The sequence below is a fragment of the Megalops cyprinoides genome, chromosome 7, assembly GCF_013368585.1.
Source record: "Megalops cyprinoides isolate fMegCyp1 chromosome 7, fMegCyp1.pri, whole genome shotgun sequence".
In the NCBI taxonomy this organism is placed as follows: Eukaryota; Metazoa; Chordata; class Actinopteri; order Elopiformes; family Megalopidae; genus Megalops; species Megalops cyprinoides.
Window position 1 is genome coordinate 31,802,584 of NC_050589.1, and position 17,190 is coordinate 31,819,773.

General features: G+C 43.7%; 2 protein-coding genes across 2 annotated transcripts; one reads left to right on the forward strand and one right to left on the reverse strand.

The window, feature by feature from the left end:
* Positions 1-331: 331 nt before the first annotated feature.
* Positions 332-9,188, reverse strand: letmd1 (LETM1 domain containing 1). The gene is made up of 9 exons (XM_036534444.1): positions 9,070-9,188; positions 7,915-8,069; positions 7,386-7,501; positions 6,948-7,030; positions 5,617-5,803; positions 4,378-4,479; positions 3,603-3,755; positions 3,347-3,443; positions 332-2,724 (listed from the first exon to the last, which is right to left on the reverse strand). The coding sequence occupies exons 1-9, from the start codon at positions 9,186-9,188 to the stop codon at positions 2,651-2,653; spliced, it is 1,086 nt and encodes a 361-aa protein (XP_036390337.1). The 3' UTR covers positions 332-2,650.
* A 2,099-nt stretch (positions 9,189-11,287) lies between these two features.
* On the forward strand, positions 11,288-14,383 carry zgc:56699 (uncharacterized protein LOC405758 homolog). Its single transcript, XM_036533547.1, has 5 exons — positions 11,288-11,419; positions 11,720-11,846; positions 12,021-12,104; positions 12,500-12,566; positions 14,296-14,383. Exons 1-5 carry the CDS (start codon positions 11,288-11,290, stop codon positions 14,381-14,383), a joined length of 498 nt encoding a protein of 165 aa, XP_036389440.1.
* Positions 14,384-17,190: the final 2,807 nt, after the last annotated feature.

The following is a 17,190-nucleotide window of genomic DNA, read 5'->3' on the forward strand; positions in this document are numbered from 1 at the left end:
GGTGCCCATGCTCCTCTGTCTCACAAATGACTTTCCCATTGCACGACTAAAGCTCCATCTGGTGCATAGCAGGTGCGCAGTGAGTGATTTTAACGACCCGGTTAACGTGGCACAGGATGTAAAAAGTTCACACTTGTGACAGACGTGTACGCTGCAGCAGGATGTGGCCGCGTTGAGCAGCGCTACGCACTCAGTAATGGACTTGTTCCATTGCGCAAACGTGACTTCCTCAAGCCCCCAACCAAGCGCCAGCGAAACAAGGGTTTACGTTTATGTCTGATCCCGGACGTTGGACAAAAAAAACCAAAACAAAAAACACAGAACTCAGGGGGGGAAAATGGTTTTATTTTTAAAGCTTTCCAAACTTTTGAGAGGGCATCGCAGTTTTTTCTTGAAGCGTTTCGCAAAGATTTTGACACCACAGTTCAAATCAATCCTCCAAAAGCAAACAAAAATATATAGGGGCTTTAAATAATATAGAATAAAATTAAAATGGAAATGAATTCTTACTCACTGGCCACAACATACAACACGCATGCTACCACCTAAACTGCACGTCTCCTGACATGCCTCTTGTAAGCAAAGGCACCGGGATTTTCAGTCAATTGAATCTAGCCACAGCAACACCAGGTAAGAGCACTAACACACTTTTGGCAAGTACCACTTTTTGTAGTTACATTTTTCATTGTAGTTAGAGTTATGACAAATGGTAGAACTTTAATCATTAAGTGCTTACAGGTGGACTGAAAATAGTCCAAGTCGCATCGATATAATAACGCATCCATCTCTCCAAAGCCGGCATGAACCGGGGTATCTCAGAGCTCATACTCATGTACTGGATTGCACTTAACCTCGAATCCACGGCAAAGTAAATTCAAGTAAACAACAGTAAGAACAAAGGACAATAAAAGGTTATATTCTACTGCAATCGACAAGTGTGATTATAGACGTGGGCTTGCCGTTTAACATACTTAAGCAAGATTTTCCTTTGAATGTTTGTAAACTGCATGGAATGGCAAAACTCAAATACACAGAAGCATATGAAAAGTCAGGAGAAATATTGAGGATGCACGGAAACCATGACCATTGGTTCAAGCATTTAGAATAACTTGTAATCAGCTTGTGGCGTGCATTCAAGCAATGTAACATCTGATCCAATCTGAAACCAATTCAGAGTCACTTCACTTCACATACGTACGTTGTTTAGTTTGATTCTACATCCTTGACCCAAAAACACAAACTGCTTTAAGTCTGTTTATACAACCATGATCACATATGCAATATTTAATGGGACATCTGTCTTTTTTTCTTTTTTGCCATTCAGTGAATATACAAGTTACCTGTGCATCCAATGTGGACTATAAGACACCTTAACCAACCAACCCCCAACCAATTCCAAATATGACTGAACAAGCCCCTTTCCGGAGAATAAGGTTACTGAGCCACCACACCAAACTAATTTAACACATGAGGACATCTTTCCCATTTCTTCATGAGAAATATGACCATATTTGCATTGAAGTGCAGCTGTAACACCAGACTAGCAATTACATTACAAAAAAAAACAGTCATAATGCTTCAGAGGTATGTTCTGAACAAAAGTCACACATATTACAGAGAAAATTAAGGAACAATGTAAAACGCTGTGTTTGCCCACAGGTCACTGTGGTTCGGGATGCAACAACAGACAATGAGAAGTAAACCATGTTTTGCCATGAGTTCAGTGCAGTGGAGCAAGATAATGGAGCTCTGGTCCTGGATGGTAAAGTGGTACGATAGTTTTCGCTCAACTCCAGCTCCTGATTACTTAATTATCACAATCATTTATTCCAGCTGATATTTTTTAGCAAATGAGAAAATATTGAGCATTATATATGTGCCCTGTACCTAAAAAAAAAATGTTGTGCAGTGTACTGTGGGAGATGAATGGGTGTAATTGGGTGTTTTATTTAATTGACCCAAATAAGCCAGGGGAGTTGGCTTTGAAACAGTACAACATGACCCTCCTTGAGGCTGTTATCACTTTCCTAAACGTCTTCTTTTAGTGCAGCGGCCCAGATCACACAGCTGAGCCTTTGCTGTTTTAAAATGAACAAAGCATAGCGAAGTTGGCCCAGTGTCCATACCTGAGGGTTCGATGGACACCTGCAAACCGGCCGTAAAATAACGAGATCGCAGCCAAGCAAGGGCGGCAAGGTGGCGCATGACAACTGTTGTGCTTTTCGTTAAATGGAATGCCTCAAAACAAACACAGCTAAAACAGCAAAAGCAGGCGACCCCTGGACCACGCGGTGCACTGCACACTTAGAGTTTAATTTCCTTAATCGATCACATTCTCCCCCGCAGTCCAGGTACAGACGTGCAGAAGTTCAAGTAAACACCGCTGGACTCCGGAGCCTGAGAGACAAGAAGACCACGGCTCGATGCGATGACCTGACTGAGAGGGTGGCTCCGTCCACCGCTTGTCAGGGACGAGGACGCTGCATCGAGTCGTGGCGTTCGCGTTTAAGAGCAGCTGGTGTACTGGCGAGACTGGAATGGGGATTCCTTGATGAAACAATGCCACCCCGGCCCTCCCCCCTCGGCGTGGGGGCCTCCTGAGAGAAGCCGCCGAGCTCGAGCGAGCGGAAAGGGAAGGCTTCTCCTCTGGTCAGCGGTGAAAGAGCCTCAGGGAGTTTACAGAGAGCAGGACCATGCCGTGCAACAACAGAGACGCTTCTGACTCTGCACAACACACGAGGTAGAGAGAGAAAGAGGGACCGACGTGATCAGAAACTAAACTGGACACGAGGTGATCCATTTTGCTCATGCTGGGACTGAGCTGTACTGACATGTGCTGAGGAATTCTCCAGCAGCACAGCAGTAATTTATGCATGGGTCTATAGATTTCCACAGATAATTACATTTTTAAGTAACTGGATTTAGGGCCCTCACTGAGTGGAATCTATCTCCCAGTTAGTTCTGCCTACTGGCCCAAATCCACTGTTAAGCTTTTGCTTGTTTAAGAGATCTGTGGTGAGGACAGGTTATAGAAAGTGGTAGATAGACAAGTCCTTACACAGACAGCATTTTAGTTACACTCACAGAATAACACTGAGATGTTAATCACCTTAGCTTTCTAAATATGTGACTGGTATAACTTTCAGTTGTTCACAGAGGGCTCTTTTTTTCCAGAAACAGTTGACTGAGGGGCGATATGGAATACAACCTGCGTGACAGCTCTCCAGGGCTATGTTACAGACCTCTGCGCTGTGGTTACAAACATCCTAAGTGTTAAGTTAACCTAATTTCAGAATACAGAAAACCTTCCAGGTCTATGAAATCAGGCGAGGGAATGAAGACCGACCTTTGAGGCGAGTGGATAGCTGAAGCCAGTGGGACAGCCACTCTCGGCACTGTTTGGCGCTGAGACCGTTGGCGTACAGGCCCCGGACATAGCAGGCCTGTGAGAAAGCCACACAGACAGCATGACACACTGCGCCGTGCGCACGGGGCCCGACACAGCCGCACAGCGGCCGCAGGCGGGGGTGAGACGCAGACAGCTAGAGCGTGGTGACGTGGAAGCGAGAGACTCGGACAGACGGACACACGGACGCGCTGACCTGCCGCAGCTCGGCGTCGCTCAGCTGGTGCAAGCCCAGCCTGTTCAGAGCACGGTCCAGCTGCAGAAGCTCTAAGGCGTGGCCACTTAGGCGCTGGCGAATCAGGAAGGCCGGTAGGTGGGGCGTCAGGAAGAGCTGGGAGCAGAGCAGCCTCTGAGATGAGAGCGAGAGAGAGAAATTTACATGGAACATATAAATTGATTGGGAGGACTTCAACACAATGTTTTTAAGTATGTCTGGCTTTTAAATACATAAACCACGTAAAATCAGATGAATCCTGTCCGATCTTCTGTCACATGAGTGAGATCTTCTCACTCACCCAATGTAGTGACAGAACAATTAAAGGTTATGCAATTGCATATTAGTCAGAAAAAAAGAGAAGCAAAGTTCAAACTTTACATGCCCTTTTAAGGATGTAAATACACAACTTGTGGGTTTTCCACAGTAACTATAGGCGTGATTTGTAATCTTCCGCAACACACTTAAGGAAACATCAAAAATCAATATCATTAATCAGAGAATAAAAGGCAAGGAAGGCTGGCAGAGACACCTGTGAAATCCTGAAAAACATTCTTTCCGAGTATGTACACCATGTAGTAGCATGCCCTATTACTCCAACTTCACATCATGAAGTTTGTCCCGTTTGTCTTTAAGTGTGTTTCACAATACTGACTGATATACATTTGACTGCTTTACCATCAGGAATGTGACCAGCTGTTTAACAGCAATGATGCAAACTGACACAGGAAGCGAACAGCGCCGTTCGCCCACTGACCATGTGATCAGTGTCCAGCCTCTTCATTCCAAGGGGCGGCCCGGAGAAGAGGCCTCGCACCGCTTGGATTTCTGACACGCTGGGGTGCGCCCCGTTTTGCACCTGAAAGAGAGAGGAGACCATTAGACTATTACTGCGGTCAGCTTCCACCCCGTTACTTCAGCTGTGCCTCTGAAGGAGGTGAACCTGCTCTGCGCTGCTCTCTCCTTTCAAAAGCAAGTGGTCTATCTATTCTGTTGGAGCCGTGGTATTAAATTTTCTTAGCAGATGCTCTTATCCAGAGCAATTTACACAGCTTACATTTTTTACATTATGCATTTATACAGATGGATATTTTCAGAGATAATTCAGGTCAACTACCTTCCCTTGGGAATAAAACTGGCAATCTCTGGGTTAATAGCCCTGGTTACTTAGGTTACTTGACAAACCAGGTTCACCTGATTTCACTTTTTATTACCCCACAGGCTTGCCAGACAATTTCAAATGACAGGTATTTAGTAACCACAGGAAAACAATTTAACATTGTAATGCATGTCTGACATGGCTTTTCCCCCCCTTTATCCACCCTTTGCTTTGGAATTGGCAATTGAACATGGCCGTCTCTCCCCACGAGCGACCACTGCAGTCTGGCAGAAATGCAGAGCATGGTGAATGCAATCCCCCAACACACACAGATGCCAACCCGCAACTATTTTCCACAATGCCAAGTCACCCGGGCACCACTGTGAGCTAAATGCCAATTGAAGGATGGGAATGGCTTCACTGACGTCACTCAAGCAACCTGCAGGCAACTGACGTGCCTGAGAAAGAGGAGGCAAACAACCCCTACCGACATACCCCTATCAGCCAGGGACAGGAGTCCACGGGGTGATTACTTCCCACTGCGTTACCATTATTCCCCTTAATAAGACAAGACAATAAGACCTCTATTCAGTCTAAACACAAACACTTGGTTGAGTGCACTCAAACTTTGAACCACTCAGACTTTGAAACTTCAAGCCTGTTAACATTTCTTTCTTTGGCAACACTTCCCTTTAAGACGTTTGACCAGTAAAGTCAAACCTATTGTAAAAGAAAATGAGAGGGGGACAGTGAAAATCGAAATTTGTTACTCAAATTAAAGGATGAGCACATTGTGATTACACTGACAAGAGGCCCGAGCTGGGATCGAAACTCTCATTTGCATGCACGCTACCAGCCTTCAGTCAGGCAGGCAGACCAGCGGTCCGAGTCTACCACCTTGTTGCACAGGTCTAGAAGCAAGCTCTGCTGCTGCTGGTTTTGGACGCGTGGCACTGCCCTGGTGATGCCCTGCACTATTGCCCCGTGATGCTGGGCCCGCCGGGCGTGGTACACCCCCTGGAACTCAACCTGCTGCTGCGGCGTCCAGAAATGCCGAATAAGGAGCTGCCGGGGGAAAAGGTACCTAAGGGGGGGGCAAGAGAGAGCAGCGGCAAAGAGAAAAAGGAGAAGGGGCAGACGGGTAAGGAGGGGTGGGAGGAAGCGAGGGAATGGGTGCAGGGAGGCAAAGGAGGGAGAGATACTTCAATACATTGTCTGACACACAATGTATCATCATTAGAGGTGTAAGAAATTCTCACTGTGTCTCCACTATCTATCTGTTTCCTTAGCAATGAACATTAGGGGCATTCTGTCCCTCCAGAGAGTCCATGTTTTAAGTGAACGTAGACTTTGATCAGCTATTGTACAGTGTGTTCAAATAACTCAAAGGCACAGTTCCAACAAGTATTGGAGTGCTCATAGTGGCTGTGGTGTTTCACTGGTTGTCATGTAAAGGGAAAATTATTAATGTACCCATACTTTAAACACAACTTGAGAAACTTAGAAGCATGTGACACTGCTAATATTGATGTTTATGTTGCTAATTGCCGTTAATCAGCATGCTGATGCAATTTCAAGTTGTAACTTCATTAGCTGAATTCTCTCCGTCAAAAGCAGCTGGAATTGTAAACGAGTAAGAAAGTAGAACACTGCAAACCGACTCAAACAGAATTTCATAGTAAGAGGAAGAACATGTGGTTTTCTGAACTCAAATGAGAATTTCCCATGACCTTAATTTATCAGCAGGCTCCTGCATTTGGACATCATGTGGGTGCTGCGGCTGCCACAGAAACACCCCATTCATCCTGAAGGACAGGATTCTAGAAAAATGCATGGCCTACAAAATGCAACTCCTCTATGTCACAAAGCAGGGGAGAATTCACACAGGAAAAGGAAATGGGAATAATTATTTTAAAATTTATGCAAGCCAGTTTTATAACATTGAAATATGCTAATTAGAACTAGACGTTTTACTGTATTTCTCAGTGGAATTGGGGTACGTGACATTGACTTCTACTTCAAAATTAAACTGCAATTAGAAAAGGAATGAGGGGAACTTTCTCCAACTCTTGTATGTATACGGGATGTGTCTCTGTGTGTATGTATGTACATATACAAACATCACACACACACATTCCTATCTGAGACTGGTATATCCAAGATTTCTCTTTAAACAACCATGCCGTGTGCACCTTCGTGCTGCTCAAGGCATTTGTGGTACCACTCACATGAGGACAAAGACCAGGTAATTGGCAAAGGGAGGAACTGATATCAGCACCAGAGGAATGGCTTTAATCAGATCTCTGCGAAACTGTGGGAGAAAGAGAAGACAGATTATTTTCTGACCTTTACTCTGCAGCTGCTAAAAGAAAACCAACAACATACACTGAAGTAAAACTTCATGCTTACGGCAGAACCATACAAAAGGAGAGGGTGAGTTCATTCTTTTCAGCTGCTACATACAGCACACAACTGCATGAGGTATTCTACAAGCATTTCATGCTTATTCTTTAATGAATTCAACCACAAGTAATAACTCAGTATACTCATGCAAATGTTGTTCCAGAAACAAACACAAAACGTCATACAAAACCATGAATACCTTCCAGAACGCTCCCTGAGAAGGTTTTGGCACTGTGCAAAGGGGCTGGGTGAACTGAGCTGACCTGTCTGAGTGTCTCCATCTCTCGGTAGGGCAGCTGATGGAACTGAACGCCACCGCTGAGCGTCTTCATCTTGATCTTCCTGACCTCCTTGGCATCTTGGAAGAGGAGCCGAAACCCTGTCCCAAGGCGAGCAAAGGGTGAGTCTCCATTGAAACACATCATAGCAAGGACGATCCCTCCAAAACCACTACGAGAAATCTGAGATGACGTCTGCTGAGTGCAACTGAGTTCTGCAACTAAACCATAACAACTAGTGTGGCCTTTTTTGCCAATGTGTAGATGTAGTCTTGCTTGGAAAAAACAATATAAAACAGAGTAAATATACAATAGAATAATGTGGTTGGTGTGACAACTACGTATGGCTACAAATTCAGAAATAACAAAAGCAACATATTTAATGAAAACCTGAAAAACGTCCCCACATGGTTACTTAAAGACAACACAGCACCTGGTTACGTATCTTGTCACAAAGTCCTGTTTGTTCAGGGGAAAACGGCATGCAGGAACAGGGAAGGACTGCGTCTCTCACCTCGCATGAAAGTGTGATACAAAACGTAAAAGCGCGGGAAACGCCGCTGGAGAAAGCGTTCGTACTTCTCATTGGCCCACTGCAGTCTGGTCACTACTCGCCGACCCAGGCCAAGCCTGGCCTTAGAGGACGAGTAACGCCTGCAGATGGACAAGCTGGAAATATGAGAGGAATAAACAAAATAAGCAGAGAATAACTTCATACATAGAGACTAGGTGCAACGATACTGATATTTATGTACTTAAAGCAACATACAAATCAACTGAATGAAATAAAAAAAAATGTCACCCACAGAAGGTATACACATTGGATACCACTGACTTGCTACAGGTATTCAATACCAGAACCTGAGTTTCAAGTTTAAGGAATGCTGTCTTTAACCAGGAGTACTCGCAGATTCGAGCACAAGCATCGATTTGATTGGCTCATCATTGCCACAACTTTGGAGACAGCATTTTTCCTTCACAATTCATTACCTTAATTTTCTCGCTCTAGACTGAACATCACATTTGCCCGTCTTGTTTTGGCGGCCATGTTGTTCCACACAGGAACTTGTATTGGTGAAGCTAACAACTTAAATTGAACTTAAGGGATGAGTTGGAACACCATGAAAACAATTTATGAGGCAACTTGCCAACTCTATCTAACCTCGCTGACCTTGAATGATATTGTCAAAGCACAGTAAACACAATGGCTACGCGTATATATCACGCTATACATGCCATACTGAGGTCAGTAACATAAGATAGTAACGTTTGTTGGCTAGCTGACTATGGTTTGGCTATATGTTGAATCATTAAATTCTTAGCCAGCTAGTCTATCCAGATAATCATGTAGTCAGCCATCCCTTAACGATGTATCTCACAATTTGACATGGTTGACAAGGTGGCTGCCGGTCTAGATAGACAGGTTAGCTAACTAGCCATCGGACAACAAAAGATGAACTCTGTGTAGCCAACGTTACACGTTGATAAATCGTACTGCCTTGGTGGTTGGCTAACTACATTTACACACTCATACGTTTTTTGAGATATTATCAGTAGAGCGTTCCATTGACCGTAGCTAGTCCAGCTAGGTAACTGGCTAACGTATTCTAGGTAAAGTAAACACACACAAACTGATGTGTCACCAGCTTTTAGTTATATGGTCAAATACCTTACTCGCGTGGAAACCGGTATTGGGCTACACAGACTGGCAGTGACCCCAATCGGTCGCATTCCGTACAGTACTAGCAGTGCCGACCCTCGGCACACCCCTACCCAGGACAGCGCCATTTTGGGACGCGCTAACGGCATTGCTGTGTCTGGGGCGCAAAGGGAAACGGAGCCGGAAGCAGCGCTTTCATTGGCTGTAAGGCTGAGGAAATTACCGTAATTACAGTAAAAGTGTTTCAATATTTCTAGCTAAGATTTACATGCTGTGTCTGTGTTCATACTTGTCATTCAATCAGTATTTGGCTCAGTCCAGTCGTGTGTTTAGAATTCCTATATCTCTTTTTGCACGTTGCACTAGCATTATCAGAGAATGAGAGTCATTGTGTGGTTGTGGGATACATTTGATACACAACTGGCCTAGCTACGTTGAAATGCATGCTTCTTAAACAGTGCGGTATCCTTCTGAAATCACCTATCAGACTTATCTGCAAACTTTGCTACAACTTACTTTATCGTAGGTTTAACCAAGTACGTTACGCCTAAATCATTTTTGGCAAGATCTGACTCCAGATGTTTTCAGTAAATCAACGCGACCCGGCGCAACTCACTGAAGCCTTTTTATTTTGCAGCCAATTATAAGGCGCAACAGGAGGCCATGTGATTTCCAAACCCTTTTCAAGGTCATAACACTGCGAAGGCCTCAAGTAGCTGGTGTTGGAGTCAGTGAGGGTGGTAGGTTGGGCTCGTGCAACAAAAAGGGAATTTTGTCTTGGTAAATGTTAGTGGATTGAAAACTATCATAGCACTTTGGTTACTAGTTGATTAAATTAGTTTGGTGGTTTATAGCAACATCAGCAAAGTTTCGGAGCAGGGCACGTGGAATACGAATTCTAGTTAACTAGACAACCAGCAATTGAAAGTCGCAATTAACAACTGAAAGTCGCAATTTCTATGTCAGTTTACAATGCTAGTCAGCTACTTTTACGTAAAATGTAATTATCCTTCCACTCCTGTACACTGGCTAGTTACATATCTAAACAGTTTTCCACTAGTTGAAGTTTGCGTTAGTGAACCTCAGCTGAGGTCAATCTTGCTATTGAGATCCAATAACTTGCTAATTAAAGTTGGCTCACGAGAGCTTCTGGTTCCTTTGTAGTTAGATAATCAGAAACGTAAGAAAATCATTAAAATTGATTGTTGGAAAATCTCTGGATGTCATAAGTAACCTCCTTTGTCTTTTAGCAGTAGTTCCCGCGGCACCCAGGCGAGAGACCGTCAACCAGTCAAACGATGACTACCTTCAGATTGGGGTTGGGGTCTAGCTGCTCCCCCGCTAACAACACCAGTAATTCCGTACGGCGTTGGGAGGTGGAAAATGGTGAGATTTTTGTCTGCTGTCTTTATTAAGAATAAAAACTGTCAGTTTTCAGTGCTTTAACTGTACTTTTTAAAATAAATGTAGCTTGCTTGATATAAATCCGTTTTAATAAGCGACGGGTATGGTTTGTATTTGTAAAGTCAAAGCATTACGTTACATCATTTCCACACGTCTCGAAAACTAACATGAATTAGGAGTTACGCAGGGATGGAAATTGGCAGGAACATATCTCAATTGACAACTAAAACTCCCAATCGGGCGATGCGGTGAAATGCATCGTTGTGGGATTTCCATTCCACACATTCTCATAAACGAATCTAGGTGACTCGACAAACAATTATAAACAAAATGCGTGCTCATGTAGGCGGTGATCTTAAATTTTGCTCTCTACATCAGATTGGTGGTTTTGTGGTTTCACTGAAGCACAGTAATATATAGTAGAAGATTCATATACATAGGTGATCACCGGCGAATCACATGGCGTAGCGCGGTGTACGGAAATCTCTGGCCTAAATTGTTTGGTAGCATTTCCAAGTCAAGAACACCTTTCCTGGTGTAGAGCTTGTTTGCAGAAGAAGCGTAGACATGGTGAATTTAAATTCTAGGATTCACTTCATTAAAAAATAGATGTACTAATTTTGATACTACAGGAAGTGATATGGCCTGCTGAATGATTCACAGCAAGCATGTAAGAAATAAAGATACAAATAGAGTCCCCCGGCGGAGAAGTATAGCCATCATATGATTTCAAAGACTGACATTGTTGAAAAGTAGACTTCAAAGAGGGGAATACTGTTAAAAGTGGGTAACCTGTCTATCCCTCCAAGTTGGGTTAACCACCATGCCTTGCCTGTCTGCCTTTTTAGGTGGAGAAGATGATGCTGACCCAGAGAGGCTGCTTCAGTGCCCATATGACAAGAATCATCAGATCCGTGCATGCCGTTTTCCCTATCACCTCATCAAATGTGCAAAGGTTGGCAACAAGGGGGGCAGTGTTTCATGGGTCTCAACTTTGTTTGATTACAACAAGTTGTAGCTATTTCAGTCATGAAGAGATTGCTGAGCTGTAGAACTAGTTTGCCCTTGTGATTTCCTTCTGAAATCAATGTATAAAAGATGAGCAAAAAGGCTCTCCTGTCCCAGTGTATTCAGACTCGCCCCTATGCTGCAGTGGCCAGTAGCTGCCTCTCGCAAAAGCATTCTCTAGATGATGATTCCGTGATTCCTTTTCACCCCTTTGTTTTTGTGCACACTTCTCCGTCTGTCCTTGCAGAACAACCCGAAGCTTGCCAGCGAGCTCAAGACCTGCCCCTTCAACGCTCGGCACCTGATGCCCAAGCACGAGCTGTCGCACCACATCGCCAATTGCGTGGACAAGCGATCTGTCAACACAGAAGACTGTGAGCAATGGGGGATTGGGGGTTTGGGATTTGATTTCTGGGAGTGGGAAATCGAAATCCCGGATTCAAAATGGCCAAACTACTACTATTCTTTTTACTAAACTACTACTGCTTTGTGCGAGACCTGTGTGTACCTGTGTCCCCGAGCCTCTTTTGAATGGATGGTGTTTACAGTGAGCAGCACGGAGGCGCAGAGGAAGTGGCACGTTCCTGTCAGCACGTGGGAGAACCGCGATTGTGACGAGGACTGGGATGAAGGTATGACTGAGACCACTGGAGAAGCTGAGTGCCCCTGGCTCCTGCTCTCCCTAGACAGGTCCCACGTCTGACAGTGACCCAGGAAATGTGCGCAATTAAACTGTCCATCTTAAGTTTATTGTATCAGTTGTGCACTGTATAAGTTTTAGGAGCCAGGCCTTATGTCATGTACTGAAAGTATTTTACATCTCTGGTGGAAGTTAATGTGATTACTATGCAACTCCCTCTGGATAAGAGCATCTGCTGAATGACAATAATGTAAATGTAATGCCAATGTACTGGTCTGTACCTTTAACCCTATTAAGGGAAAAAGTGTGTGTGTGGGTGGGGGGGGGGGGGGGAGTAGAGTTGTAGGCTGTTGAACCATGGGTGAAATGCAGGTCTTGATGTTGCAGAGCTTGAAAGAGAACCTCAACAGCCATTCATCTGGGGGGTGTCCACTTCTGTCTTGCACCAGGAGAGGTATGTTCCTAAACTGGCTATCCAAACTGGCATCCATCATGGACAACACCTCCCACCCCCTGCGTGAGTCTGTAGTGGCCCTGAGCAGCTCCTTCAGTGTGAGACTGCTTCACCCACGGTGTAAGAGGGAGCGCTACCGCAGGTCATTCATCCCGACTGCGGTCGGACTGTTTAATAATATCATTGGGCAATAAACCCCATCACTCAGTAAACCAATACTATGGTGTAGTTCTCAATTTTCTACTTCACTGATCATGGGTTGCACTCAGTGCTCATTTCTGCACTGTGTTTTTTTTACTTTTAATGTACATATTAACTATTTTATTGATTGACTTATATATTTCTTTGCTTTTTCTTTTAACTTATTGCACATTGCCACTTTTGCCTTTCTACCTCTGTCTTAATGCTGCTGTGACGAGTGAATTTCCCTGCAGTAGGATCAATAAAGCTCTATCTTATCTTCCTTTGGAAGAGTTGACCCCTTCCTGCAGTGGCCCAGCAGCATCAGTATGATGCCCGGGGCACAGACATGTCAGTTTTAGGATCTAGCTGCAACCCCGTGAGCATTTGGTAATGACAGCTACTAGCTGCATCAGTAAGCTGCATTAGATGGCCAGCAGCGTTGAGTGGAGAAAGGGACAGCTCACATTTGTGTGAGGCTGTCTAGATTACCAAGAAATGGTTGAGAGACTCTTTGGGATGAATGAGCATGTGGTGGGGAGACAGTCACATGGTGACATCAGTGGTGATGTGGAAGACACCATTGGCAGTAATAGAATGCAACGTAAATTGTCCCTTCGTGTGGAACACATGCAAGACAACATCTGTCATGCAGGCGTCTAGTTTGTCACCATCTGCTTTCCCCCACCACATGAGGAATCGCATGCTGTGCATGGGGAATTCATCCCTTTTGTGCACTGGTCTGCTTCTGCGCAGTAGCTTGCACAGTATAACTGTACAAATCACAAGTCAAGATTTTCTCTTTCATAATCCTTGGTTGCTTTTAAATTAATGTCAGCAATTTGGCAATATCCATTACTCAAACTATTGATCTGCATGCTGTATCTGAAAGATGCTCCTATTTTTTTCTCAATACCTCCTTTGTGACAGGCTGAGTTACACTATATAGACAAAAGTATTTGGCCACACCTGTTTTTCAGTGAGGGGGCAATCTTAATGCTTCCAAGACATTTTGGACAATGCTATGCTTCCAACTTTGTGGCAACAGTTTGGGGAAGGCCCTTTTCTATTCACATGACTGTGCCCCAGTGCACAAAGCAAGGACTATAAAGACATGGTTTGATGAGTTCGGTGTGGAAGAACTTGACTGGCACGCACAGAGCCCTGACCTCAACCCCATCGAGCACCTTTGGGATGAACTGGAACAGAGATTGCAAGCCAGGCCTTCTCGTCCAGCATCAGTGCCTGACCTCATAAATGCTCTACAGAATGAATGGGCACAAATTCCCACAGAAATGCTCCAAAATCTTGTGGAAAGCCCTCCAAGAAGAGTGGAAGCTGTTATAGCTGCAAAAGGGGGACCAACTCCATATTAAAGTATATATATTTGAATACAATGTCATTACAATGTAATGGTCAGGCGTCCGAATACTTTTGTCCATATAGTGTAGCTGTAATACTGCCTTGTCTCAAGAAAATGTATTCGGCTCTGTATTATGGAGCTTTCCCTAACCGCTAGGTAATGATTAGACTTGTCATTGTTCTCCAGTGCCAAGCCCGAGCCCAGGACGACAAACAGCCTACCCCCCGGGCTTCGTGCTCCAACGACTCTGCCATGGAAAAACTGTGAGTACTGAATGGCTTGCTGGCTCGTTTTGGAACACGCTGTGCTGACTGAAAATTCAAATTTGGCGTTAGAGCGGCAAGCCCCTGGGGTTGGACATTACGAAGCTCTTCTATTAAAGTACTTTTTTGGTCACTTGATGATGTCAGTCCTCGTGTCTGTGACCCGAATAGCAGTTTTATGTTGAAAGGCCCTATTACCATCCCTGGTACACAGGACCAGAGCCACTAAGCATTTAAAATATGAGAACATTCTGCCGAGAAGACCAATATTGGAAACGCTTCCAAAATGACTGAGGTCATAATGGCGCTCAGAGCAACCTTTTGTGAAATAATGGGGAAATCTTTAGGTTAAATTTAGAGTAATGCAGCTCAAATCAGTTTACAGCATAAGGATACGATTTCAAATCATTTTGTGCAAAACCTAAATATTATGCAATTTTAAGTCCCATTAATTGTCACATTCATTTCGTTTAATGAACCCGTGTAACGTCTCAGCCTCAAAGTCCTCTTATTGGAATTGCTTTACAACCCTTGCATTCATGCAACCTGTTCCGTTCATGCAGGTTTTCCAAAATTCAGGATTTGACCAATAAAGCTCCCAGAGTTAAGCTGCATTGTGTGTAGCCCACTCGTGATTGGGTGGGTGGATGAAGGCCTATTTCACTTTCTGGTGCTTCATGCTAAGCAGTAGGTGGCAGTAGTGCAGCGTGCCTCGCTGAAAAGGGAAGAATGCTCGGTATTTGCTCATTTTATACTGTTTTATAGCAAACATACATGCCTTGGTAACTATTAGTCATTTCTAGTTTTAATTTCTCGAAAACGGGTGTTTAATTGTAAAGCAGGTGTTTGGCCTACAACCCTCACAATGTAGGCCTCACATGTTGTCGGTTTTTATCCAAGTATTAAGTAGAATTTGTGAGCCTGGAAAGTGTTTTTTTTTTTTTTGCTTTTTTTGCAGTAACGTTTTTACATTAAATTTACTGCCTCAAGCTTGTGTGTATTTAATGCATACAGACTGCTTACCCAGATTTTGTGTTAAATGTCAAAAATATAGATCAAGAATTTTTTTTCCAGAGTTACTGCTCTGTTTTCAGATGTAAGTACCATGTTAGTGACCTTGAACGGGTTTCCAACAAAGGAAAGGGGGGTGGGGGGGGGGTCTGCAGTCTGTTTTGGTCTATTTTTGTAGTTTACCAGTTGTCATCAACTGTGCTATGGGCAGTTTAAGTTTTAAAATGTAGAAGCTTGAATAATTTGAACCGTAAGTGCTGCTTTTAGCAGAGTTTTTAAGCACAGCAGCCCAGATCCCACCCCCACCACAATTCCTAGAACACTGAAGTAGGTCGGGGGAAATTCCACCATGTTAAAGTATGAAGCATAAAAAATCTCTTGCAACGTATCCAACTGAATTTCATACATTTTCAAAAATGAAAATGAACAGTGCCTGCCCACCTCCCAAATGATTTCTTCAAAGAGGTGCTGTAATGAGCAGTTTCTACACCAATATTGTGGGGTTTGCTTATAACCCTATTGAAACCCTGATGACCTGTGCTTATGTCCATTAAAATCTTTAAGGTCAAAGAAAAAGGGGAATTGAGCCACCCAGTTCTCTCAATATTTTCCAAACACTGTAGCCCGTTTAATTTTTTTCCCCCCTAATGTTTTTTTTTTTTATGCACATTGAACTGTTTGCATCATGAATAGATGGGCATTCACAATATACATAGCAACCACCACGCATACCATTCTTCAGTATGTGTGGTATTTGAAACGGTCATTTTGTGCGATAGTTGTGCATCCCACACCGTCTGTAGATTTGTGATGAGTTATTCAGGAATGTGGCAAGCTGATATTTGTGCTTCCTGTGAAGAATGGGCTGTTTGGCCGTAAGGTTTATGGGGCACTGCATGCTCTATGGGTTTGCGCACCGTGTTTTCTGGGCCTTAGGTGGTGGAAACGGGAGGTAGCTGCTTTTTTCATCAGGTTCATCTGCTGAGGATAGCCTTGCTCTGATGGAAAGCCCCTGGCAAGATGTTGATCTTATTCTCTGCACAGAGATGCTATATATAATATGTAATTTTTCTCTTCCTGTAGGAGAAGGCATGTCACCCTGTTCTGTATCTGTTGGGGCAACACTGCTGGAATTTCTTTTTGAAGAAAGAAGATTCTTGCTCATTTTAAATTTTTAGGGTTGGAAGTAAGCCATTTTAAGTTCTTAACAGCTGTTTTAAAGCACATGTGTAGATCTGTAGGAACACTTGCCTGTGAAACCACACAATTTTGCTTATTAAAGTCGCTTTTCTATTCTCATAGTTCTATTCTCCTGCCTCTCTTTGAAGTGCTAAAGAAAAGCTAAGCAAGTAAGCTCACAAGAAATGATACTGCAAGAAAACCCTCAGTATGGTCAAATGTCAGTTCAGTTTTGGGACCCATTTTCTAATGCGAATGTTTTTACCATTTCCATTTAACACTCAAGCCTAATTGAAGTCTTTACAATGGTATTTAGTTTGCATAAACAGGGTGGGTGTTTTTTTTTTTTTTAAATTTAGATCTGTTTTTGCATCCAGCTTTAGTAGTCAGAACAATGCATGTAGGATCAAAGGCTCCACAGGAGTGTGGGGTGAGGTGTGTGCAATCCTCCAATGGATATGCATGGCTACTGTTTTTTTTTTTTCACAGTGGAAGTCCCAAAGCATACCAGGGGGCAACTGCCTCAAAGGATAGGTGTGTCCTGCTGACAGTGATCAACTTGGGCACCACATCAGTCCCAAGGTGCTGAGAACAGAGAGACCTACCCACCCAAATCCCTAACAGAAAA